Genomic DNA, 25,208 nt, shown 5'->3' with positions numbered 1-25,208 from the left:
TCTGTCCTCGAAGCATCCCTTCCGCCACTCGGAGCCAGACCCGACACGCGGCGCCGCCCGGGCCCCGGGGTTCTGCCATCTCCAGCGGTGCTGGTGGGCGAGGCGGCCCGGGAAGTCGGCGGGCTCCTGGAGGGAGCCGATCGCTGCGGCAGTTGGCAGACACCCGAGGACTACAACTCCCGGTCCGCATCGCGCGCCGGGCACAGCCCCGAGCTTCCGGCCTGGCGGCGTCGCGCGGCCCTGTGGGAGCGGTAGTCCGCGCGCGCGATTCACAGCGCCGTGTGCGCCTCAGGCGCGCCGTAGCTGCGGGGCCCCGGCCAGGCGCTACGCTACGGAGGCGGCGTAGCGCGGGCGCCGGACGCGGGCCGGGTCGGGGCCGGCCGGGCCGGGCGCGCTGCAGCTCCGCTACTCAGCGGGGGAGGCCGGCGGCAGAAGTTGTGGACCGGCCGGCGCAGGCAAGCAGGCCCGGGGCCGCGCCGCCCGGGCCGCGGGGACTGAGGAGGCGCCGCCAGGTTGCGGAGGTGAGTCCGGCAGGGCCGGGCTGGGCCGGGGGCGCGGCCTGGACCCCCGCCGGAGCCCGGGCCCGGCGGGCAGCGCGTCTCGCCGCCGGGGGCTGCCCCCCACCCCCACCGCACCGGCGCCCCCCAAGCTTTGGCCGCAGCCCGGGCTGGGCTGAGGCGCCGCTGAGAGGGGAGCGGGCGCGGACCCGGGTCATGTGGGTCACTGGGAGACCAGCCCCGGGGTGCAGCGGACACCGGAGGCGGCCCCAGCCCCTGCCTGCCCTTGAGTGCCCTTACGGTCCAGGCACGTTCTGATCCCGCCAGCGTTCCGGGACGTGCCCCCCCGCTGCCTCCCGCTGTCCCCCGCTGCCCCCTCATTCCTCCCCACAGAGGGACCGCGGGCACTTCCCGGGGGCGGCGCCCACCGGCCGCCCCACACTTCCTCTTCCCTGTTCCTCTGGTTTGGCTCTGCGGTGGCGGCGGAGTTACAGGGGGGCCCCTGAGAATGGTGGCCAGGCTGCTGGGCAGCCCCTGGCTCTTCCTGCTAGCCTCCCCTTCTCGTCCTGACCAGGGGACCGTTGTGGGCTCAAGTGTCCCTGACTGGGTGGCTCTCGGGGCGGCCCCTTACTGCGCGGGAGTTTGTGAGCAGACAGCAGGCAGCAGGACCCCTGCGAGACCAGGCCTGGGAGTTTGGGGTCCTGCGGAGAGGCAAGCTGGGTGCCCAGTGGGGCCTGCACTGGGGCCAGGCATGCAGGGCAGCGTGAGTCACAGGTCATGTCCAGAATCCCCTCCGTCCCCAGAGATGGGGCTAGGGGAGGAGTGGGGGTAATTCCATCCCTCCACTCCCGAGTGACTCCGATGTGAAAAGAGAGAGAGAGAACTCAAAGAAGGAGGGCCCCAGACAGGCAGGGGAGCTGCGGACTCAGCTTGCAGGAAGCCTGGCCTTGGGTTGGGTGCTTCTTACTTCCTCTCAGATCATTTAGCTCCCAGAAGGGGCACTTCTCTCCCCTTCCCTTCTGCATCTCACATCTCTGGAGCTGCTCCCGAGCCACCTGGCTGGTGACCTCGTGACTTCCTGAGAGCCAGTGTAAGCCCCGCTGGGCCCAGGGCTCAGGGACCGCACTGCTAGGCCATGGGCTCTGAGAGCAGGCAGTGGCCGGGTCCTGAGTGCTCTGCCCTGCACCAGAGAGGTGATGGCTGGCTTGACAGTGGTAACATTGGCCGAAGCTCCTTGCACTCATGGCCTGTGTCCAGCTCTCCGGGCCTCTGTCGTGGCTAGCACCGGGGGGAACCCTGCTTTCAGACAAGTAGACGGAGGCCAAGGGGCACAGGGGGCTGCACATGCAGGTCTCTGACCTGATGCACGAGGCTGCCTTTTTACCGCCTTCTCATTGCACCGCCTCCTGTATGGGTCTTATATATGTGTGGCAATTGGAAAGAAGCATTCTCCGGCCTAAAAATCCCTGGAAAACTGCAGCTATCTTTCATGGGCCCACGGTGGGTGAAGAGCCCAAGGGGGTAGCCACCCACAGTCTTGCAGTCTGGGCACAGAGCAGCCCCGGGCCCCCCTCAGCGTGCCACCTGCACTCGCCAGCTCAGGCACAGACGGTGCTGGAAACGCAGGGGGCATGGTTAAATGGGTACGGTCTAGGCTCTTTGAAGAACATGGCTACAGAAACCAGGAAGCACTGGTGACTGGTCACACGCATCCACGAGCATCCTGCCGCTCTGTGCCAGACTGTGAGGCTGCAGTGTGAGGCCCAGGTCGGCGTGGGGACACGCACTGGGTGGCTTTGGGGGTTTCTTCATCAGACTAAAAGCCTGGGCCCAGACCCCAAGCAAGGACACTCTCAGGCCCTGGGTGTGTGGAACGAGCTCTGGGGTCAGACCTGCTCCTGTTCTCCCCCCGCACCTGGACTGCTCCTGGCACCGCCTCGCTGCTCTGTCCCTCTGGTTGCACCCCGTACCCCATTACTCAGCACCAGTATCCCAGAAGTATCCCAGAGCAGAATTGTGAGCGTGTCTGTTCCCTAATCTCCTGTGCTGAGCTCCTCGGCGTGGACCCAGGACGCCCCACCTCCCTTCCTGCTTTGCTGAGAACGACCAGGAGACCTGTGCCAAGCTCTGACCCTGTCCCTTGGACCTGGTCCCTGGCTTCTGTGCTGCTCAGCATCAGCCCAGCCACCCCGAGGAGGTGGTCAGTGAACGTCCTCTGTCAGCTCCTTGCTGGCAGGCAGCCCCATCATCCCAGGGCAGTCCAGAATGGCACCTTGCAGCCTTGCAGGGATGAGGAGTGGACTTGCTGGCTTCCACCCTCTTTGAATGAGCTGGAGGGAGGCTGTGGGGTGAGGCTGGGCTGCCTCCACCTCTTAAGCTTGGAGACCTGCCCAGCCATACCCTGTCATTCTGTGGGTCCTGGCAGCAGCCCAGGGAAGGGTCTGAGAAAGGGTTCTGCAGACAGCCGTATTAGTGTCACCAGGACAGGGACGGCCAGGTGCAGGGGAATGGGGGCTATGGGAGGACGGAGGGGGGTCCTGGCCCAACACAGACACCCCAGGAGGGGCTGGTGGGGAAGTCAGCGACTCAGTCCCCCTGCAAGGACTTGTCTGGGCACCAGGCGTGGATTCGCAGGAGACTGAGGGGAACGCATGCGTGTAGCGGCCTCAGCGCCTCTGTGCTGGTGCGCCCCATCACTCTCAGCAGCTGCTCCACGCCGGCTCACTCTTGCTTCTCCCCACGATTGGGGGGCGCTTTGTCCCCACCTGCCTGGTGGCCAGGCTGGGGCATGTGCCTGGACGGTGCTGCAAGAGAATCAGGAGGAAAGCAGGTGGATCACTACTGCCTGGTGGTGTCACGCGTGCCTGTGTGCACAGGAGGCCTTGGCTGCCCCTTCCTGCCCCTCCCATGCCGTCACCGCCCAGACCTGAAGCAGCGCGAGTTCCTTCTTGCACTCTGTCCCCTCAACATCTACGCTTCTCATAAAAGTTGCCCTTTGGAATTACATTCACCTTGAATCCCAGGACCTTCTGCCCTAACCTGGTATTCCCTCCCTCTGTTTAATAGGAGAGGGGGCATGTTCTAGAGCCCGCCGTTCTGGAAAGGTGGCTGCAGAGAGGCCCGAGCTCATGGGGCCCGGACCACACGGCTCCTCGGCTCCCCGACTGCCCGTCTTCCTCCCTTGGGGTGAGCTGAAGGCTCAGATGCCCCCATGACGCCCTGAAATCTGGGCTGCCAGTGAGGCCAGAGGTCACCAGGCTGCCACCTGGCAAACAGAAACACAGAAGTACCTAAAGTGAGAATGCACATCTGGTGCTGTTTCTTTCTCTGTAGAAAATATTATCTGATGTTAAACGGTATCGAACTCGTGAACTAGGAAACTGAAATCCTAAGAATGTCCCTGTTGCCCTGAAAACGCTGTTTTGGAAAATGTAATTTCCTTTTTTGTGATGCACAACTGAGGTGGCATATGACCCCACAGACACAAAAGGATGTGCAGCGACCCTGTTCCCTCTGTGTGGGCAGCGCTGGCCCCCCATGCATGAGTGTGCGTCTGGTTTGAGAGGCCCGTCTGCTCCCTTCCCACCGTGGTGCCCCGATGTGCCCAGGAAGCCAGGGGCAGGGGGTAAGCTGCACAGCGAGGAGCCTCGACTGCTGTTCTGGTCCTGGCAGCCCGGAACCTGTGGGGAATGCAGTACCTGACAGACATGGAAGAGTCCAGAAATGCCAAGAGTGACCACCACCCTGTAGTGTGCTTAGGCAGCAGGTCCTGGTCAGGAGGGCAAGGGATTGGGACAGCACAATTCCTTTCAGGTTTGCTCAGGAAGTGCTGGTTACCCTCTCAGAGCCCACGGCTTTAGTCCCTAGACCTGGCTCTCCGAGGTCAGCAGGGTGGTGATGTCGCTTCTTGGGGCCAGCAGGTAGGGGTGGCTGGCCTCACTGTTTGCCTGAGGGCAACAGTGAGCCAGGGGAGGAGGCCACAGCAGGGTGGAGCCTGGGCCCTTGTTCTGGCCTGAAGGACCAGAGGGGAGTGCGCGTGCCCCTCCCCACCAGGGTCCTCATGTGCTACGGAGAGCAAAGCTGCTGGACTTGGGGCGGTGGTTGCCCCGTTGGTGGGTAGAGTGGCCGGTGATTCTGGGATCTGAGTCCATGTGGATCTCAATAGCTGCCTGGCTGCTTGCCTGGAACCCTGCCCACTTGGGTACCTTTCCCTGGCAACCCCCACTGTGGGCAGAGCCAGGCTGAGGGAGGCCCTGTCCCCTGGGGCCCCAGGATCTTGAACAGACCCATCTGCCACTCTGGCCAGCCCATGGAGGTCAGGGGTTTTGAACTAGGCAGTGCAGAGCTGGCTGAGCAACGCGGCTCCTCTGGAGCCTCCAGCCTCCTCTGGGTAAGGGACAGATACAGCTTCTAAAGGGACACAGTCCCTCGGCCACCAACCAAGGGAGCACGCCCAAGGAGACCGAGGGTCGTTCCATGTCTGGAGGTGGGAGGCAGAACCTGGACCGGTGCCTGGTTGGCACACACTCCAGTGGACTCTGGCTCATGCTGATAAGCCTGGGGGTGGGTCTGCAGGCCCAGGGCCAGAGTCCAGAACCTTCTAGGAAAGGGAGTGCCCTTCAGGTGGCTGGTGCTATTGGCAAGCCTGCTGTCACTGAGTCTTCCTTCTGCGTGGGGAGGGTCTGGCGTCTGCTGTGCCAGGAGAGCCCTTTCCCGAGTGTTGTGGGTACGTCTGGGCTGCAGGTTGTTCGCAGAGTGGCAGGGCGTGAGTGCAGTGTGGGCAGTCCCTCTCCCCGCGACAGTTCCCTGGCCTCTCTTTAGAACCCCTGCCCTGACAATGTTTGGTTCCCTCGGGCCACCTTGAGTCTGAGGTGTGAGACCATGGTCCCGTCTTTGCAGGGCGAGCTGCAAAGCAGCTGTGTCTCGCCAGGCCATGTCTGCCACACCTTTGGTGTTTCTTCCCCAAAGGAACCTCCACATATCTGATGGCCCATCCCTGATCCTGCACCCTGAGGGAGGATGCTGTCCTGCCAGTCCTGGGGGGCAGGGAGGTCGAGGTCTGGACCTCCCCAGGGGGGTCGGGCATGACTTCACTCAGGCTGGAGCCTCCTGTCCTCAGGCTACGGGGGAGAGTGCCGAGCAATGGGCCTCGTGTCTGGTGGGTGCGATTCTGGGCTTCGGCAGGGTGGCCCTTCAGGCACAGAGTGCCCTCCCAGCAGACCACTGTCCTCCGTCCCGCCCCTGTGCCCCTGTCCTGGGGCTGACTCTAGGCAACCTGTCAGGATTCCTGCAATTCGTGAAGGCACCATTATTGTCAGATGGGGAGATGCACGCTGATGAGATTTAAGAAGACGCATGCCCTGGGCCCCGGGCAGGGGTGTTGTGGAGTTGGGACACGAAGTTCGCCACCACCCGGGCTGAATTAGCACGGCATGGGGAGTGTGCACAGTGCGGATGTGTTTGTGGGGGAGCTGGGCAGGGCGTGTGCACACGGGAAGAGGTGTCATCAAGCAGCGTACATCTGTGCGGAGCCAGACCACTGTTACACGGGGCTCGGGCCCCAGGAGTGTGGGACCGACTCTTTTTGCCCCCCAGGCATGGGACAGAGTGGGCCATAAATATCCTTCATCGGGACCTGGGGTGTGGCCTACATGGTGTTCCCCTCCCTGGCCTTTACTTGCCCAGGTAAATTCTCACTTGGCAGAAACAACTTGGCTGCATCCTTGCACCTCAGCACCCCACCCCTACTCCCCACCCCCTCAGGGGGCCCGCAGGGGCTGGGAAGGGCAGGTGGGCTGGGGGAGGGGTGGTGGGGTGCCTGCCGTGACCAACCCAGGTGCTCCCCACATGGTGTCTTAAAGAGGGGCCATCCTGGCCCTTCGTGTGCTCCTCACTCTGCGTGGATCGTCCCTGCTGCCCTCTTGGAGTGCCATGCCAGGCACCTGCCTCAGTCCAGGCTGGGGGACAGGCCAGTCAGCCCCTGAGGGTTAACCCCTTCGGGGGGTGGGACTGCAGCCCCACCTCCGTGGTTCCCTGAGACCAGATCTGTGCCACTGCCCCGTTTAAATCTAGGGCAGCGGCTCCCAAATGAGGGCAAGGAAGAGCCGTGTGGCTCGTCGGGCTGCAGACAGGCGCTTTGCCCTGCGGCGCCATGTTGCAGAGCCCCCGCCCCTTTGCATGATGCAGGAGGCTGGCGTCAGCATGGTGTGCACTCTGGCTTCTGCCCAGAGACACGTTCTCTTAAGGCATAGCAGCCAGAAAGTGCGCCCTGCGTGGGCAGGGTTCAAGCGTTGTTGGGGGCCTGGCACACAGTGGAGGCCTGATGGGTGTTTGCTAAATGAGCAGAGATGCACAGAGAAGTGGATGGTGCACCCCTGGCACCTGCGGGGCTGGCCCACGTCCCATGCTCCCACCTGGGGGAGGCAGGCAGCACGGGAGGCTTTGTCCACCCAGCAGGCCCTGCCGGAGAAGAGGGCCGTGTGATGCTTGTCACCGGGGATCGGGTTTGCTCTGCCCTGTAGGAGGCCCTCACGTAGCTTTGTCTCAAGTTGCAAGGCCTGGGGAACAGGGTGTGTGAGCGTCCCCGTGCCCAGTTATTCTGATGTGGAGCCAGGGTGAGAGCCAGGGACTGGCCAGCCTGCCCAGCACAGTTTCCCGCACATCACCCTGTGCAGGTGGGACTCGCAGGGTAGTACGGGGCTGGTGGCCCCTGGGAAGCCCTGCTCAGCCAGCATACTCCTTCATGGGGTCTTATTCCCAGGTCCTCTCACCACACCCAGATGTTGGGGTGCTGTCATCCCCAAACAGGCCCTCCTGAGTTGGCTGCTCTCTGGGGAGCATTTGCCCTTTCAGCCCACAGGGACAGGAATCTGTGCTGCCTCTGCCCTCCCAGGAGGGGCTGGGCTACCACCATGCAGCCTACCCCTGGACAGGCCTCCCACCTACCCCAGACGGGGCCTGCAGGGTCAGAGTTCCCTGAAGATACGTCAGGAAGCTGGGGCACAGGGTACGGCTGCTGCCGGGCTCAGGGGCCACATGCTCTGCCGCAGGTGGAAATGGGGGGGCCAGCACGCTCCCTGAGCACTCCCTGCCCCACCGCTGAAGACCAGGTTAGGGCATTCGTGAGGACCAGGTGGGTCCTTGATGTGCTTCAGGCAGCACGCCCGACCTGGGCAGGATGCCTGGGAAGCCTGGGGCCACACCCTCACTAAGCCTCAGGGCTGTTTCCCCTCGGCTCTGCCTGCATCAGATGGACGTGGTGCTGACACTGTCTGCCTCCCACCTCGCCCTCTGCCTTCCCGGGGGACACAGGCAGAGCTCTCTGTCACGACCATGCCAGCCCTGGAGCCAAGTGCGAGCAGTTCCGTCCCATGGCACCTCCAGTGGGCCTGGTTCCACCTCAGGCCTCCTCTGCCCAGGATTTGGCTATGAAAGGAGCATCAGAAATGCTCCGGGTCTTCCTAGGAGGGGCTTCTGCGTGGACTGGAGCCCAGGCGTCCCAGGGGCTGTTGGGGTCTGACCTAGAGCCATGGGAGAGGCAGGTGTCTGCAGTGACCCTGGCTGGGGAGGCACTGACCACTGGTGAGCATGCCCAGTGTGGAAGCCACCGGCACGCGCAGCTGCTGCCTCGAACGTGGCTCACCCACAAGGAGAGGGGCGTGACCACGGTGGAGTCCAGAGATCTCAACTGAGAACAGAGTGTCGTGCAGCTCACACATGGTTGTAGCTAAGTTTCATGCTGACACGGAGATACGTTGGATGTGTTGGGTTACAGAAGATGCATCTTCCAGATTCCTTTTATCTGTCAGTCTTCCCTTCTTCACATAGCTGCTAGACGACGGTCGGGTCTGTGGGCCAGCACCGACAGACATTCCTCACAGGTGCGGAAGGGATGGTGTCGGCTTTGCAGGCCACAGGGCCCCCGCCTCCTCCACTCGGCTCTGGTGGTGCCCATGGGGAGGCCTGAGGGGCAGGAGACCTGTGAGGCCAACAGGCCAGTCAGGGCAGGGCTGCTCCGTCTCACGCATGTCCCCAGTCCTCTGAGTAAAGGCCATCTGAGCGGATTCTCTTGCTACACAGAGGACTCAGCTGATCTGGTCGGTGCTCATACGGGGCTGGGGGCCCAGACTTCTCCCGACCCTGGCCTCCTCTTCCGTGTCACTTGGCCCCCGCTGGCCTCCATAGCCGAGCAGGCTGCCAGTCCTCCTTTGCCCCGAGCCTGACTGGGACTTGCCTCATCTGGATCGAGCCAAGAGGCCTGCTCAACCCGTCGGGGGTCAGACGGTCTCCCTGGAGTGCAGGCCATTCCTGCCAGAGTCCTGGCCCGCCTCCCCGGTCATTCCTGAGTCACCCATCTCTTCTTGGGCCCTGGAGTCTGTCTGGCCTGGGGAGGCTATCCCTCCAGAAGGCTCTAGAGGGATGTGGTAGCGACTCTGCCTGCCTCAGAGCACCGTGGGGTCTCTGCCGGGCCGCGTGGGCACTTGGCGCCCTCCTCCCAAAGGCCATCCTGCAAGGCTGTCCCGGCTCTGCTGCACACACTTGCTTGTTTCTCCATTTCCTTTGGCCACATGCCCCTCAGTCCTTTTTCCTACAATAAAGCATGATTGTGTGGTTTCTTTCTCACTAAGGGTATGGCTGACTCCCTTTGAAGACCAGCAAGTGGACACGTGGCCAACCCCTCTGGGCGGTTGAGGGGTTGGAGTTGGATCTCAGGAGCAGAGCAAGGGCATTGGTGGTGGGGTGGGCCTTGGGCTAGGAGCTGCAGCTCTGCACCTCAGCCCTGCTGGGACCCCCGGCTATGGGGCCTGGGTCCCCGAGGCCACTGGTGCGCTGGGGAGCCCACCCCCAGGCTTTTGGGGGCTTCTTTCCTGTGAATCATGCTGTTTCTCCTGTTTCTCTTTATTCTCTCTCTGTGTTTATTTCTGTTGTGTGATTGACCAGCCCGGCCGCCCTGTCTCCGGCGTGGGCGCTGTCCTCCCTCCATGCTCCACCTCGCCCACTGCGGGCCGCGTGTGACCAGGCCCAGGTCTCAGCGCGGCCGCCATCACGGGGGCCATGGGGAGCTCCGCCTCCTCGCTGGCCACCGAGACCGAGTCGGACCACGGCTTCCCCGGGGGACCGCCTTACCCCGGGCCCCCTGCAGCAGCCAGCTGGTGTAGGAGCGGCCCTGGGGGGCCTGTCTGGGGTGGTGCCCTGGTCACCCGGCAGCACCAGCCCCCGCGTCCCCGGGCCCGAAGGTAAGAAGGTGGGGAGGGGGTGGCCCGAGGGGCGGGAGTGCTGTTCTGTCGGGTGGCCCCTTCCGTGCTTGCAGAGATGGGGTCCTGTTTCCAAGAATCCTTGGCAGGTTGCTCTCCCCAAAGGGCCCAAGACTTGAGAGGCTCTGGGGTTCTTCTGGTCCTGGTGGAGAAAATCTGGGGCAGCAGCGCTCCCCACAAAGCCAGGTGGTGTGGGCTGTGGCCTGCCTGCAGGGCGCATGGCGCACTCAGTCGGCTGCTTGTGCCGAAGCTGCTCTGGAGCTTTGTGCTTGGGGTGGGGGTGCAGGGGAGGGCACCAGCCCCCGGCCCCTCTGTGTGCGTGGTGCTGCTGCGCTGGCAGACCTTCACGAGTCGGCTTTCTCCAACTGCGGCTGTGGCCAGGCTCCACCCGGGCTTCCCAGCCTAGCTGCCCATTGGATCAGCTGGAGAGCCTCCCCTCGGGAGTTCTGGGATGCCTGGTGTGGGGCAGCCCCCGTCCGTGCCCACTGCTCGGGTCTGGGGTGCTGGGCCCTGACGTCCCACTCCTGCCTTTAGCCGGCCCCGTGGCCTCACTGGGCAGGAGCACCCACCGCTCCGCAGACACTCGGTTCCTCCAGCCTCGGGTGGAGGCCACGGTAACGGGCTCTCGCTGTGTCGAAGGCACCTGCCATGCTGCGCTTGGCGTCACTTCCTGTGGACACAGCTCACTTGGGGACAGTTCCTGGTGTCTGGATGGCAGGCAGGGTCCTGATGGGTGTCCCTTCTGGGATGGCATTGGACCTGAGGCCTGAGCCCTCAGCAGATAAGGCTCCTGGGAGGTGCTGGAGGAGTTAGCAGGGCCCGTGGGGACAGCAGGAGCACGGGGGGCCTGATGGCCAGTGAGCGACCAGAGCCAGCGATGTAGGTTGTTGGGAGTTCCTTCTGCGCCCTCGGTGTGGTACAGGTGATGCACTAGTGGACGTCTGTGCCTTTCTGAAACAGCTCTACTGCGATGGGACTCAGTGCTCTCATTCACTCCTCATAAGTGTGCAGCTGCGTGGCTTTGGTCTTGGTCTTTATGGAGTTGCTCACCCACGTGTCCCCCAGGGCTCCCAGGGCCTCAGGGCCCCAGGGCCCCTGCCTGTTCGCCACCCTTCCCCAGGCAGCCACTCTGCCTCCTGCCCATAGATGTGCCTTTGCTGGAAATGTTATGAGTGGAATCCTATAGTGTCTCGTGTGCCTGGCCTTTTTCACGAAGCGTAATACCCTCATGGTCCATCCACGTGGTGGCGGGCACCGGAGCTTCGTTCTTTTTATGGCCGAATAGTAAATCCCCTGTTGTAGGGATGGACCCCATCCTGTTGTGTCCATCCCTCAGGTAACGGACATTTGGTTGTTTCCTCTTGGTTTTTATGAACTGGTCTGCTGTGAGAGCATTCATGTGCAAGATTTTGTGCGGGCTCGTTCTCCCTCGGGTGGGGAAAACAGCAGGGTACGCCTGCTGACAGCTACTGGAGTCTGCCTGATTTTCTGAGAAACTGCCAGGCTGCCTTCCACAGCGGCTGCACCATGGTATCGTATTTCACCATGGTATGGGGGGCTCCCGTTCCTCCCCGTCCTGGCCAACACTTGGGACCATCTGCCTGTTTGATTCCAGACGTCCTGGCGGGTGTGGAGCGCTGTCCCCACATGGCTTGGTCTGCATCTTCCCAGGCCTTCATCTGTCCACACGCTTTTTACAAATGCCCATTTATTTCCTTAGGATAAATTGCTAGGAGTAGAATTATTGGGGCCTGGCTGGGGGCTGGCCCCCAGGGAGCAGCAGGCCAGGTATAGACCCTGCGGGGTTTGCCAGCCAGCTCCCTCCACACCGCGCCTGAGGATGCTGAGGGGCACGCGTGCATCTCACTTGGGATCCTGGCGCACGCTGTCCAGCCAAGTCGAACTTTCTCATTCTCCTGGCCTCCTGCCAGGCTCCTCCCCCGAGCTGGGGTGCCGGCGGCTCCTTCCCAGCGCCCCCGGCAGCCGGCCAGACCCAGGGGCACTCAGTGTCTGCCACTGGGAGCAGCAGGTGAAGCAGGAGGAGGTGCTGCAAACGACCTTGAGGAGTTCACAGACATCCAGACTTGGGGGGGGCGGCGCACGAGGCAGATGGCAGGGTGAGGGGCAGAAAGGCTGGTGGCCACACACAGGCAGCCCGACGGGCCCTCCCCACGCATGGGCGCACGCAGACACATGTGGGGTGCAGTGCCACCGTCTGGAGGGGCAGCTGGGCATGGGCACGCTGACAGGCACGGGGGACCAGGAGGCACTGCGAAGAAACCAGCAGGCACAGCAGCCCCCGCCGCTCACGGAAGACCCTCCACGTCCAACTCGCTGGGCCGGAACCACCCCCTTGCACTGATGAGGCTGGGGGAGCCAGGTGTGGGCGTAGTTCCCAGTAACCCACTGCTAAGCCCTGGAGCTACTCACCCTGAGCCATAAGCAGTGCACGTGGGCATCACCGCCTGCGACCCGTGGGGACACAGAAATGGGGAGCATGACTCAAGGCTGACTGAGGGTGGCCCCAGAGGAAAGCGCCCAGACGCACCTCAGAGCCACAGGGGTCAGAGGTCAGGCTGCCACAGCCATCAGGGCATCCAGACCTTTTGGCATGGCCTGCCCACTTCTGGTGGCTTCCCCGAGGTCCTTAGGTGTGGACGCCACTTACTGCTCTCGACTGTCTGGGCAAGAGCGGCATCCCCCCAGGACTGGGTTGCACCCTGCAGTGGTGACCAGTAGCTTCCATGTTCCTGCAGACGTGTGTTCTGGGTACTACGGAGACTTGACCCTGTGCCCCGACAGCAACTCCATAGCCTCCCTTTTGAATTGGAGCAGAGTGCTGACAGTTCCCAAATCACAGAGGGCTCAGCGGGAATTTGGTGTTGGGGTTTTCTGGACAGTTGCCTCACTTTCCAGTTGACTTGGCCTTTCTTTCCATGGCAGCTGGTTCCTCCCAAGCTGCGACCCAGTCTGTGTGCTGGAGTCTGTGATGTTGTGGGGTTTGGAAGTGCTTTTCCTCGGGAGTCTACCTTGGCTCTGGGTTCCCTATGGCATTGCTTCTGCCCAGGCTGCTTGGGTGCTCTGGCCTCTCTGAGTCTCTCCTGAGCCCTCGGCTTCTGCCCAGGCCCTGCGTCATGTTGGGGTGACCCCAGGGTTGTGGAGTCAGAGAAGGTGAGCCAAGCGAGGTGAAGGTCAGGGGCCCGTTTCAGGCTCCTCTAGTCACCCAGTCACTGACCCTGGAGCCACTTCTCAGGCTGCCCAATGACAGTGAGGTGTGGGCTGCAGGGGTCAGAGAGGGAGCACAGCACCACCCCGCCGCCCGTCCTGGGAGCCCCTGTGCCACGGCCGCATCCCAGAAGCCTTATTCTAGCCATGGGTGCCTCTACTTGCCCTCTGTGTCCCCAGGGTAAAATTTGAGTTGTAGGCACTATTTCCATTTAAAGGTTTCTGAACCCCAGACAGAATCTTCCTGAGGTGCTTTATCCACCATGAGGGCTGTGACACGTGCCCTCTCCCACCAGTGTCCCTGGGTGCTGGCCAGGACCAGGGGACACCGTGCCTCATGTTCAGCTGCACCCAGGCCATGGACCAGCCAGCTGGCAGGTTCAGAGGGTAAACAGGAGTTGGGCCCCCTCCCTCCCCAGGCTGTCCTTGCTCAGTGCATCTGGGACCTCCAGAGCCCTGGAGCCAAGGGCAAGGGTGTCCTAGGAGGGCTCTCCTGCACGGGGCACAGGGGCCTGGGCCTCTTCTCTGGACACCCCTCCCATGGGCGGATGGTCTGCAAAGTGTCAGACTAGTTCTGCTGGCCCCTGCGACTAAGCCAGGGGAGATGTGCGGGGTGAGCGAGCATCCCCTGAGCCTGGAACTGGCATGGAAGCAGCTTGTGTGCACGTGTGTCTGTGGGACCTTCTCTGAGTGGGGGGCGGTGTGGGGAGGGCCTGGTGGTCCCAGAAAGATTTCTTAGGCTCTCTGTAGCGCAGAAGCCGAGGCCAAAGCTGACCTGCCCTCCTCCCTGGTGCCGAGTGCCCGTGTTGAGCCCGGCCTGGCCCAACCACACCTGCTCACCCCGTGGCCCGTCTGGGCAAGGCTGTGAGAGCTCATGAGCCTCAGCCACGAAGGCTGGGAAGGTGGCTTCATGGAGTTGGCCCTGGGCCCTGGGAAATAACCCTGTTGCTCGGGGAGGTTTTTTGATTTTTTTTTTTTTTTTTGAAGAGGTAAGTTTTATTTCTTCCTGAACCAAAAGGGTTTGGCATCAACACGGCATCAGAAGCATAGGCTTCATGCCTTGTAAGGAACAGTTGATTTCTGTGCTGGGCGGAGCAGCTACCATCAGCAGAGGAGACTGTCCTGGTGTGTAGACACCGCCTGGTGCCCAGATTAGCCCTTGAGGAGTGGGTCAAGGGGCCAGCCCCACCCCCAGACATTGACCCGTCTCCGGCAGGAGGAGTCAGGAGCACCCCCTGCACTAGACATGTACACACACGCACCCCCCACAGGGCTCGCTGGCCACCTGGGGGGACCATGTCTCTGTGGCCTCACCTGGCATGTGGGGCCCATGGCCATCTCTGCAGGCCCATCCGCTGAGGCACAGATCTGACCTGGGACAGGCGGGGTGGGGCACGCACAGTCCCATGTTTCCGCCCTGCAGCACCCATCCTAGGAGGAGCTCAGGGTCCCCCAGGTCTGCACATTGCCAGCACTTTGGGACAGGCTGCTCAGGACCAGCTGCTAGCAGAGGGGGTCCCACCCTTTCTGCCACCTTCTTTGACCTTGGACACCCCCCTGCCCCACCTCCCCAGTCGTCTCACTGGGCTGGGCAGCTTCCTGTTACAGCCCCACAGGGCTGCCGGGTACAAAGCACACCTCGGGCTCGTGCTGTGGGAGAACGGGTTTGTGTGTTGCTGCGGGACCAGGCAGGGTGGGCCTGCAGTGGTCTGGGTGGGCAGTGGGCAGGTGAGTGGAGAGGGCCCACCCCTCACAGTACAGCCTGTCCCTCCCTTGACCCACCTGTGCCCTGGGCTCGGCAGGAATGTGCCCGGTGGGTGGGCCTCAAGCACCGTTGGATTGCTTTTTGTGGTCAGATGCCGGCCCGGGGGTCCCCAGAAAGACCAGATAGGCAACTGTGTTAGGGGACCCACTGGCAGCCCTGAGTCGGGATGATCCCCACCCACTCATGCCCTGGCCCTCCCGTCAAGCTCTCACTTTTTCTTTTTTTTCTTTCTTTTTGAGATGAAATTCATATGACATAAAGTAACAATTTCAGAGGGCCTGACACACATTCACACTGTGCGCCCATCACCTCTACCCCGTCCCCAGGTGTCTACATAACCCTGTGTTCCTTATGAAGCTTTTCCCAGGCCCTGGGGACCACCGGGCTTCCCACTGCCTCTGGATCTCCTGTTGTAAAGATTTTGTGTAAATGGACTCCTGTTTTGTGTCTGGCTTCTCTCACTTGGCATGTTGTAGCCTGTATCAGAATGCCATTATTTTTTGTGGCTGAATAACAACCCACATTTCCTTTGTCTGTTTATTCGCTGATGGACATCTGAGTTGTTTCCACTGCTTGACTGTTGTGCGTAGATCTGCTCTGAGTGCGTGTGTGTTTGCTAGGGTACCAATTCTCAGTACTTTGGGGTATGTACCCAGGAGTGGAATTGCGGGGTCAGATGGTGACTCTGTTTAACTTGCTGAGGGCCTGCCAGACCATTGGCACTGAGGCAGTGCAGGGGAGGGCTCTCGTTTCTCCACGCCCTTGTGGTACCTGCTGTCCTCTGCAGTTTGGATTCTGGCCAGCCTTAGTGGGTGTGAAGTGGTATCTCTCGAGTTTGGTTTGCGTTTTCCTGATGGCTGATGATGCTGAGCATTTTTCCACGTGCTTCCATGGCCACTTGTGTGTCCTTTGGAGAAATGATTGCTCCAGCCCTTTGCCCCTTTTTTTACAAGGGTTTTTGTTGTTGTTCAGTTATAAGAGTTCTTTATATTTTCTGGGTACAAGACTCTTATTGGACATGATTTGTAAATATTTTCTCTTATGAGTTATCATTTTTTCATCTGTGCCCTTTGAAGCATGGAAGTTACTCATTTTGATGAAGTCTAGTTTTTTTCCTTTATTTGCTTGTGCTTTTAGTGTCACATCTAATAATCCGTTGTCAAATTCAAGGTCACAGAAAATTTTTTTTAAGATTTTAGTTTGAGAGAGAGAGCACGCACGAGCAGGGGGTGGGCAGAGGCACAGGGGGGAGAGAATCTCAAGCAGGCTTCCCGCTGAGCAGGGAGCCCAATGAGGGGCTTGATCCCAGGACCCTGGGACCATGACCTGAGTTGAAGGCAGACGCTTCACCAACTGAGCCACCCAGGCAACCCCAGAATTTTTCTTTTAAAGATTTCATTTTCAAGTAATTTCCACACCCAAAGTGGGACCTGAACTCGAGACCCCAAGATCAAGACTTGCATGCTCCCCCGACTGACCCAGCCAGGTGCCCCTTGAGGTCACAGAATTTACTTAGGTTTTTTTCCTAAGAGTTTTATAGTTTTCATTTCTACATTTAGGTTACTGATCCATTCTGAGTTAATTTTTGAATACGGTGTGAGGTAAGGGCCCAACTTCATTCCTTAGTGCTTTAGGTCCTGCGTTCCCAGCACCATCTGTTGAAGAGACTGCCCTTTCCCCACAGAGTGGTCTTGGCACCATTGCCTAAAATGATTTGACCAAAGGTGCCTGGCTGGCTCAATCAGTAGAGTGTGAGAATCTTAATCTTGGGAGTTGTGAGTTCGAGCCCTATGTTGGGCATGGAACCTACTTAAAAGAAAAAAATAAAAAATAAAACGACCATATGTGAGGGTGTATTTCCGGGCTCTTCAGTTCAGTCCTACTGGCCACAGACCATAGGCAGACTTACAGTCTGTCCTTGTGCCGGTACCACCTGTCTTGATTTTCCCTCTTTTGAGATTGTTTTGACTACTTGGAGGAGGGTGGGAGGGTCCTTGCAGTTTGATATGAATTTCAGAATCCGGTTTTTCCATTCCTGGTGGGGGGGGGAATTGGGATTTTGATGGGGATTGCATTGCACCTGTGAATTTGTAGGTCACTTGGGTGTCTGTCATCTCAGCTGTATTAAGTCTTCACTCTGTGAGCACAGGGTGTCTGTCTGTTCATTGAGGTCTTCTGTGATTTCTTTGAGTCATGTTATGTAGTGTGCAGAGTACAAGTGTTCTTCTCCTTTTTAAAATGTATCCCTAGGTATTACATTGTTTTAGATGAAGTGATACTGTTCTAACTTACCTTCTCTGGGCTGTTGGGCTGTTCGTTGCTGGCGTAGAAACACAGCTGATGGTTTTGTGTCAGTCTCATGCCCTAAGATGTCCCTGGATTCATTTATTAGCTCTAGTAGTTTTTTTGGTGGCTTTTTGGGACTTCTATGTGTAGGATCATGCCGTCTGCAAACAGAGGTAGCTTTACTTCTTCCTTTCCCAACTGGATGCCTTTTATCCCTTTTTCCTGCCTAATTGCTCTGGCTGGGACGCTGGTACAGTGCTGACCGGCAGTGCTGAGCTCCTGGTCTTGGGAGGGAAGCACGCAGTGTGTCACCGCTGGGTGTAATGTTTGCTGTGGGTTTTTGAGGATGCCCTTTACCCTGTCGAGGAAGTTCACTTGTACTCTTTCCTGGAACTGATCAAAGACTGCCTCCCCAGCAGGGCCCCGTGGCCACTAGGATGGTGTGGCTCTGCCCCATGTCTCTGTCCCCACAGGTCCACCCCTCCAGAAGGGGTCTGATGACACATCTGTGAGGTCCCTTGGGGGCCCCTAACTCCTCAGAGTCCTCGAGCCCCTCACAGGCTGCCCTCTTGGGCCTGACGTCTGTCAGAGCGAGAAAGCAAAGATCCTGTGGCCCCTTGTCCCAGATGGAGACGTGGGCGCTTGTCCTTGGGCCTGCACTAATCGGGACCTTCCCTTGCAGCCACACACACTCGCCTGGGTCCATGGCCACGGTTGGGGAGTGGTCCTGTGCACGCTGCACCTTCCTGAACCCAGCCGGCCAGCGCCAGTGCTCCATCTGTGAGGCCCCCCGGCACAAGCCTGACCTCGACCACATCCTCAGGCTCAGTGTGGAGGAGCAGAAATGGCCCTGCGCCCGCTGCACGTTCCGGAACTTCCTGGGCAAGGAGACTTGTGAGGTGTGTGGCTTTGCCCCAGAGCCTGTGCCTGGCGCCTCCGTGCTGCCTGTCATCAACGGGATCCTGGCGGAGCCCAGGGCCAGCTGCAAGGAGGAAGCCGGTCCTGTGCAGACAGCGGGGCTGGCGTCCGCAGAGCCAGCTCGGGGGCGGCCCCAGGAGGAGGCGGAGGAGGAGGACACGGAGCCAGAGCAGGGGGAGGAAGGGCGGGCAGCAGAGCCCGGGAGCGGCTGGGCCTGCCAGCGCTGCACGCTGCACAACACACCTGTGGCCAACTCCTGCTCGGCCTGTGGTGGCCCCCGGAAACTCTCGCTGCCCAGAATCCCTCCTGAGGCCCTGGTGGTCCCCGAAGTTGTGGCCCCCGCTGGCTTCCACGTTATACCTGCCCCAGCCCAGCCCGGGGAGGGCACCGAAGCTGACCCACCCTCTGCCACCGACCAGGAGCCCCCCCGGGCACCATCTTTCAGCCCCTTCTCGCCCACCCTGCAGAACAACCCGGTGCCTCGTAGCCGCCGCGAGGTCCCCCCCCAGCTGCAGCCACTGGTGCCTGAGGCTACCCAGCCTTCACCCTCTGCCGGCTCCAAGGGGCTCCCCCAGGGCCCAGGGCGGACTGCATCCGGGGCCTCCCGCCTGGCAGAACTGCTGTCCAGCAAGCGGCTGAGCATGCTGGAGGAGGAGGCCACCGAGGGCAGCCCGGCACCGCAGCGGTGCGGCTCCTGCCCCGCGCCCGGCCCCTCGAGCCCTGCCCGCTGTGAGGCCTGTGGTGCTGCACCGAGCAGCGATGTCATCGACCTGGCTGGGGACACAGTGCGCTTCAAGCCAGCCAGCCCCTCCAGCCCTGACTTCACCACCTGGTCGTGCGCCAAGTGCACGCTCAAGAACCCCACAGCGGCCCCCAGATGCACGGCGTGCGGCTGCTCCAAGCTGCATGGCTTCCAGGAGCATGGTGAGCCCCCTGCCCGCTGCCAAGACTGCAGCGCCGATAAGTCTGGTCCCTGCTCGGCCCACAAGGCCAGCTGCCCCTTCCCCGGGGTGCCGCCCGAGCGCCCGAGCCAGTGGGCCTGCCCTGCCTGCACTCTGCTCAACGCACCCCGGGCCAAGCACTGTGCTGCCTGTCACACGCCCCAGCTCCTGGTGGCCCAGCGCCGGGGCGTCGCGCCCCTGAGGCGCAGGGAGAGCATGCACGTGGAGAAGCGGCGGCAGACAGACGAGGGTGAGGCCAAGGCCCTCTGGGAAAACATCGTGGCCTTCTGCCGGGAGGTGAGCGCCCTCAGGACGGTGTCCACGCTCCGGGGCTGGCTCTCCCCTTCCCGTGGGCCTCTTCTCTTTGTGCTTCCCCTATCCCCCAGTCAAGGCATTCGCACCTTCTGTCCTTCCCTGGTGTCCCTTCTCTGGCCAGGGAGAGGGAGGAACCGCTTCCCCAGGCTCTGAGCACTGGCCTGGTCCCTATCCCCTGCATCTTGCCCCTTCTTCCTCTTTACCCACGGGGGTCCATGACCCCATGGTCTGTGCTCCTGACCCTTCTTGGGGGTGATTTCCCATCGATGGTGAAGCCACAGGGAAGTGGGGATGCAGGTGGAGGCTTTAGGCCAGTAGGTGGGCGCGGTGCTTCCTCTGGCCATGGAGACCCTGCTGAAACACGATTGGGACAGTCCCTCACCCTCTTCTGCCCTTGGAAGTGTGGGAGGCCTGAGTCCAGGGCAGCATTACTGCCAGAGTCAGTTGGAGGGGCTTTCTGGGGGCTTGTGTCCTGGCTGCCGCATCCCAGCCAAGTCCCCACTTCTCTTACGGGGGCATTCAGCACGGCACGGGGAGCCACCAGGTTCCCTGCATGGCATGCCTACCACCCCAGTGGCCCCCAGGCTGGGGGCTGCGGTGTGTCCCAGAGGCGTGCGGTGTCCTGGTTGGCCGCGGTCCCCCATGCCTACGTGGGGTGGCGTGGCTCACTCGAGCCGGGGCCAAGCCTTCCACATCGGTCCAGGAGGCTGCCCACCCCCACCCTCTTTCTTGTGGAGCCTTTTCTGGGTGTTCTCCTGGGTGGTGGGTCTGGCCTCAGCTGGGTGGAGCCTGAGTGTGAGGCCATGGCCCCTGCAGAACAGCGTGAACTTCGTGGATGACAGCTTCCCCCCGGGGCCTGAGTCGGTGGGCTTCCCTGCGGGTGACAGCGTCCAGCAGCGTGTGCGGCAGTGGCTGAGGCCCCACGAGATCAACTGCTCCGTGTCCAGGGACCCCAGTGCCCCATGGTCCGTGTTCCGCACTCTCCGGCCCTCGGACATCCTGCAGGGGCTGCTGGGAAACTGCTGGTGAGCTGGACACCCGCTGAGGGGCCGTGCGGCGGGCCGTGTGGTGGTGCTCACCGTCTGGCCCCGGCTCCGTGCAGGTTCCTGAGCGCGCTGGCCGTGCTGGCCGAGCGGCCCGACCTGGTGGAGCGGGTGATGGTGACACGCAGCCTATGTGCCGAGGGCGCCTACCAGGTGCGGCTCTGCAAGGACGGCACGTGGACGACAGTGCTGGTGGACGACACGCTGCCCTGTGACGAGGCCGGCTTCCTCCTCTTCTCCCAGGTTGGGGGGGCGGGCGCGGGGCGGGCACCCGGGTGCCGGCCAGCCTCAGGCCTCGCGACTCCGGCCCTTCCCATAGGCCCAGCGGAAGCAGCTGTGGGTGGCCCTCATCGAGAAGGCGCTGGCCAAGCTGCACGGCTCCTACTTCGCCCTCCAGGCAGGGCGCGCCATCGAAGGCCTGGCCACGCTCACCGGTGCTCCCTGTGAGAGCCTGGCGCTGCAGGTCAGCTCCACTAACCCCCGCGAGGAGCCCGTTGACACTGACCTCATCTGGGCCAAAATGCTGAGTTCTAAGGAGGCTGGGTAAGAGGGGCGGGCGCTGTGGCGGTCAGCGGCGTTGGGAGGAGCGGCGAGATGAGGGGACAGCCAGGCCGGGGCTTGGCACGGTGGGATGAGCAGGGCGTGTGCCCTCTGACCCACACCCTGCGTCCCCACTGTTGCCAGCATCCCCCTTGCCGGGCCGGTGGTCCCGCCTGCTCGGGTGGTGGGGGGGGGCAGGCAGGAGGCGGCTGCCCGTTGGCCTGTCCCTGCACCCCATGCCTACCACCCCGGGTGGAGCCTGTGATGAGCCTCATCCGGAGCTGGGCCTGTGATGACCATCAGCGCCCGCTCGGAGCCACATGGAGAGAGCCCCACAGAGGCACCTGCTGGGAGTGGGGTTTGCCTTCCAGGACCTGGCACACACGGGCCAGTGTGTCTGTGGGAGGGGCCCAGAACCTTAAGCCTGGGAGAGATGGCTCCTTAGTGGCAAGACCTTGTGCTTTCGGCTGGTACTGGGCAGTGTTGCCACCCTCAGAGAGCCACAGCCCTGAGCTGGCAGGGCCAGCCAGCCTCAGGAGGGTTCCAAGGGACGGGGCCCACCTGACCCCCACCCAGCCCAAGGCCTCTGAGCTTCGGGACCTCAGTGGAGGGACTGGGCCAGCACTTCCTGAGTCCCATGTGTCTCACGTGGGTCCCCACAGACAGGGAGGGGCCCCCTACCTTCCACTCCCCCCCCCACTCCCCACCTCCCATCCCCCCACCCGCTGGGGGGCAGGGCCAGCAGAGGCTCCTGGTTACTAAGGGGCCCCCAGTCAGGGAGCCTTCCTGGTCACTGAGGCTGCTGTGCCCACACAGGTTCCTCATGGGTGCCTCCTGTGGGGGGGGCAACATGAAGGTGGACGATGCTGCCTACGAGAGCCTGGGCCTGCGTCCCCGCCACGCCTACTCCATCCTGGATGTCCGAGACGTCCAGGGCTCCAGGTAGGGGCCGGGTGGGTGTGTGGTGGGGGCAGTGGCAGGCGTGGCCGTGGCCCTCAGCCCTGTGGTCCGCAGGCTCCTGCGTCTCCGGAACCCATGGGGCCGCTTCTCCTGGAATGGCAGTTGGTCAGATGAGTGGCCGCACTGGCCAGGGCACCTGCGCAGCGAGCTCATGCCCCATGGCAGCAGCGAGGGTGTCTTCTGGATGGAGTATAGCGACTTCATCAGGTACCTGGACACTGCAGGCGGCGGCTGTGGAGGGTCTGCCCCGTGGCCATCCCCATGCTCCGGCCACCTTTGCCCTGGCTGCCTCCCCTTGTCCCAGCGTGCAGAGTCCTGCCCTGGGGAGCCCGCTTGTACCTCTCCGAATCCAGCTCAGCACAGGGTGGGTGGGCGTGCGGGGCTTGGACCACCACGGCTCAGCCCTCCCGGATCAGGCCTGGGACCCGGTGCCCCCTGGTGGTGTCCATGGGCAACAGCCGGGACCAGGGCTTCCCAGACACTGGTCCCAGGAGATGCCGAAGGTGGCCTGGGACAGGGACTGGAGAGGGCACAGGAAGTGCCTGTACCTGAGCTGGGATGAAAGCTGCCCCGTGCGGCTGCCCTCTCGCTCACTAGGTACTTTGACTCGGTGGACATCTGCAAGGTGCACTCGGACTGGCAGGAGGCGCGTGTGCAGGGCTGCTTTCCCAGCTCTGCCAGCGGGCCCGTGGGGGTCACTGCTCTCACGGTGCTGGAGCGCGCGTCCTTGGAGTTCGCCCTCTTCCAGGAGGGCAGCAGGTGGGCGGTGACGGGCGCGGGGCGGTGAGCTGGGGGGTGCTGCTGGGGGCGGGGCGGTGAGCTGCAGGGGCGGGGCCGCGCTGGGGGTGGGGGCAGGATGGTAAGCTGCGGGGCGGGGCCGCGGGGGCGGGGCCGCAGGGGTCGGTGGCTGGGGCGGGATGGTGAGCTGTGGGGCGGGTCGGGGGGTGGGGAGGAGCCGATGGTGGAGGGCGGTGAGCTGCGCAGCGGGGCGCGGTCGCATGGGAACCCGGATGGTGTCAGGCGGTGAGCTCCAGGGGGCCGGGCCGTGCGGGCCCCGCACCTACGCTGACCGCTGCGCTGCGTCCGGCCACAGGCGCGCAGACTCGGTGGACAGCCACCTCCTGGACCTGTGCGTCCTGGTGTTCCGCGCGTCTTTCGGCAGCGGTGGCCGCCTGAGCCTGGGCCGCCTGCTAGCCCACAGCAAACGCGCTGTCAAGAAGTTCGTCAACTGCGACGTGATGCTGGAGCCCGGCGAGTACGCCGTGGTGTGCTGTGCCTTCAACCACTGGAGCCCCGCCGCGCCGGGCCCGCCGGCCAACATGCAGGGTAACCGCGCACCCGCACCTGCACTCCCCGCCCCGCTCGCACGGAGGTCTGCTCGTGCCCCCCACTCACACGCCTGCCCCCTGTCCCCCCCCCGCAGCCTCCAGCCCCTCGGCGGGGGTCCCGCGCTGCACCCCGCAGCCGCCCGGCCACGTGCTGGCCGTGTACAGCTCGAGGCTGGTCATGGTGGAGCCCGTGGAGGCCCAGCCGACCACGCTGGCCGACGCCATCATTCTGCTCACCGAGAGCCGGGGCGAGCGGCACGAGGTGGGCCGGCCGGCAGGGTCCCGGGGGAGGGGGACGCGGAAGGAACCCCCGCCCCAGCCCACTCCTGCACTCTGTGTGGCCAGGGACGCGAGGGCATGACCTGCTACTACCTGACGCATGGCTGGGCGGGGCTCATCGTGGTGGTGGAGAACCGGCACCCCAAGTCCTACCTGCACGTGCAGTGTGACTGTTCTGACAGCTTCAACGTGGTGTCCACGCGTGGCAGCCTGCGCACCCAGGACAGCGTGCCCCCCCTGCACAGGTGGGCCCCGCCCCTGCCCCGCCCGCTCCCCCCCACTTCGCTTCTACTGGCCCTCACCGGCCCCCTCCCCCAGGCAGGTCCTGGTGATCCTGTCCCAGCTGGAGGGCAACGCGGGCTTCTCCATCACCCATCGCCTGGCGCACCGCAAGGCTGCCCAGGCCTTCCTCAGTGACTGGACAGCCTCCAGGGGCACCCACAGCCCCCCTCTCACACCCGAAGTCGCTGGCCTGCATGGCCCCCGGCCTCTGTGACCACTCCACCTTCCCAGCCCCCACGCGCACTTTATGAGGGAGACCCCAGCAGAGGACGCTTGAATCAGAATCTCAGGACCCTGCCCAGGGAGCCACCAGCTGCAGTAGCTCCCCCTAGGCCTTCCTCCCTGCCCCTCCCTCCTGCCCTGGGCCTCCCCGCTGCCAAGCAGAATACCTCGAACCCGCCTCTAGCGCCAGGGGCCTGTACGCTAGCCCCTCTGACCAACCCTCTCAAGGTTGGGTTCAGATGGCCAGGGCCAAGGTGAGGCTTCTCTTTCCCTAGGGGCTGGGGCCTCCTGCCTGGCTGAGGCAGCCAAGAGCCCTGCTCCTAGAACCACATCTGGGCAGGTCAAGGCCAGGACCCCAGAGTGAGAGCAGGGATCTCTCCCTTGTAGGGGTCAGGCTGGGACTCCAGGGTGAAGAGCAACATCTCCTCTATGATGATCAGAGACTAGAACCCCTCAGTGAGCAGGGACCACCCCCATCTGTGGGGGTCAGAGGCTGGGATCCCAGGATGAGAGCAGGGACCACCTCCTTGGGGGACATGAGAGCAGGAGCCTTCTGTCCCTGGCTTGCCCCCAGAGCACATTTCCCCGGCCCCCACAAGGCAAGCAGGGGTCCCTGGAGCCCCAGCAGTGTGTCCCAGGAGGCAGGTGCCTGGCGACCGTGGGCTCAGGGCCGGGGATGGGGGAGGTCCCAGCGGCCCCTCTGGCGACACTATGCAATTCCTGGAGCGCGTCTCAGGATCGAAGAAGCCATGCCCAGGGGCTGGAGGCCAGGGGCTGTGGGTCAAGGTCCAGCCAGGCCCAGGCTCATCCTGCGGTTTGGTGAGGTGGTTTGTCCTCAGCACCACCTGACCTCTGCCAGGACAAGCAGGGTCCGGCAGCAATCCTGGACCTCCCTGTCTAGGCAGAGGTAGGGCCCAGCAGCCCCTCCCAGCTCCTCCCCCACCTCAGAAGCCCAGGGAGCTGAGCAGTCACCTGGCAACCCGGCCGTCCTGCCTTGAGGCTGCTGTCAGGCCAGAGTCCTGCGTCTGCCCTCGGACATCTGAGGCCAGCTTCCTGGGGGCCTGCCTGGCCTCAGTGTCCTGCAGCCCCCAGGCCATGGGCAGCCCTATGGGGCTTGGCGGCCTTTTACACCTGGAGAAACATCGGGAAGCACGCCACTCCCCTTTGGGCCTCCTTTATATTCCCTCCTTTTACTCTGAGCTGTGAATATTTTTAACCCTGTATATATGGCCAGCTCTTCTGACACAGAGACTATTTTATCACTTGTCAGTCCCCATCCCTGTAGGATGGTTCTCCATGGGTGTTTCCAGACTCAGGCTCCAATGGACCAAATAAAAATGTTTTGTTTTGTAA

The 25,208-nt window shown here is 62.6% G+C and overlaps 1 protein-coding gene across 3 annotated transcripts; it reads left to right on the top strand.

Annotated features, from left to right (window-relative positions):
• Nucleotides 1-282: 282 nt before the first annotated feature.
• On the top strand, nt 283-25,208 carry CAPN15 (calpain 15). Of its 3 annotated transcripts, none has more exons than XM_081820430.1 (13): nt 283-521; nt 9,438-9,733; nt 17,710-19,183; nt 20,018-20,226; nt 20,304-20,487; nt 20,564-20,787; nt 21,601-21,726; nt 21,799-21,955; nt 22,346-22,503; nt 22,838-23,070; nt 23,168-23,334; nt 23,418-23,596; nt 23,674-25,208. In XM_081820430.1, the coding sequence occupies exons 2-13, from the start codon at nt 9,552-9,554 to the stop codon at nt 23,681-23,683; spliced, it is 3,303 nt and encodes a 1,100-aa protein (XP_081676556.1). In that variant the 5' UTR covers nt 283-521; nt 9,438-9,551; the 3' UTR covers nt 23,684-25,208. The 3 variants fall into 3 exon arrangements, with proteins under 3 accessions (XP_081676556.1, XP_081676555.1, XP_081676557.1); XM_081820429.1 differs by having other exon boundaries at nt 287-521; nt 23,670-25,208; XM_081820431.1 differs by lacking the exon at nt 9,438-9,733 and having other exon boundaries at nt 288-521; nt 23,670-25,208.

Source organism: Leptonychotes weddellii, chromosome 5 (assembly GCF_054177405.1).
Source record: "Leptonychotes weddellii isolate Sample4059 chromosome 5, ASM5417740v2, whole genome shotgun sequence".
Classification (NCBI taxonomy): Eukaryota; Metazoa; Chordata; class Mammalia; order Carnivora; family Phocidae; genus Leptonychotes; species Leptonychotes weddellii.
The sequence above is the reverse complement of the archived record's forward strand: the minus strand, read 5'-3'. Positions and strand labels throughout refer to the sequence as shown.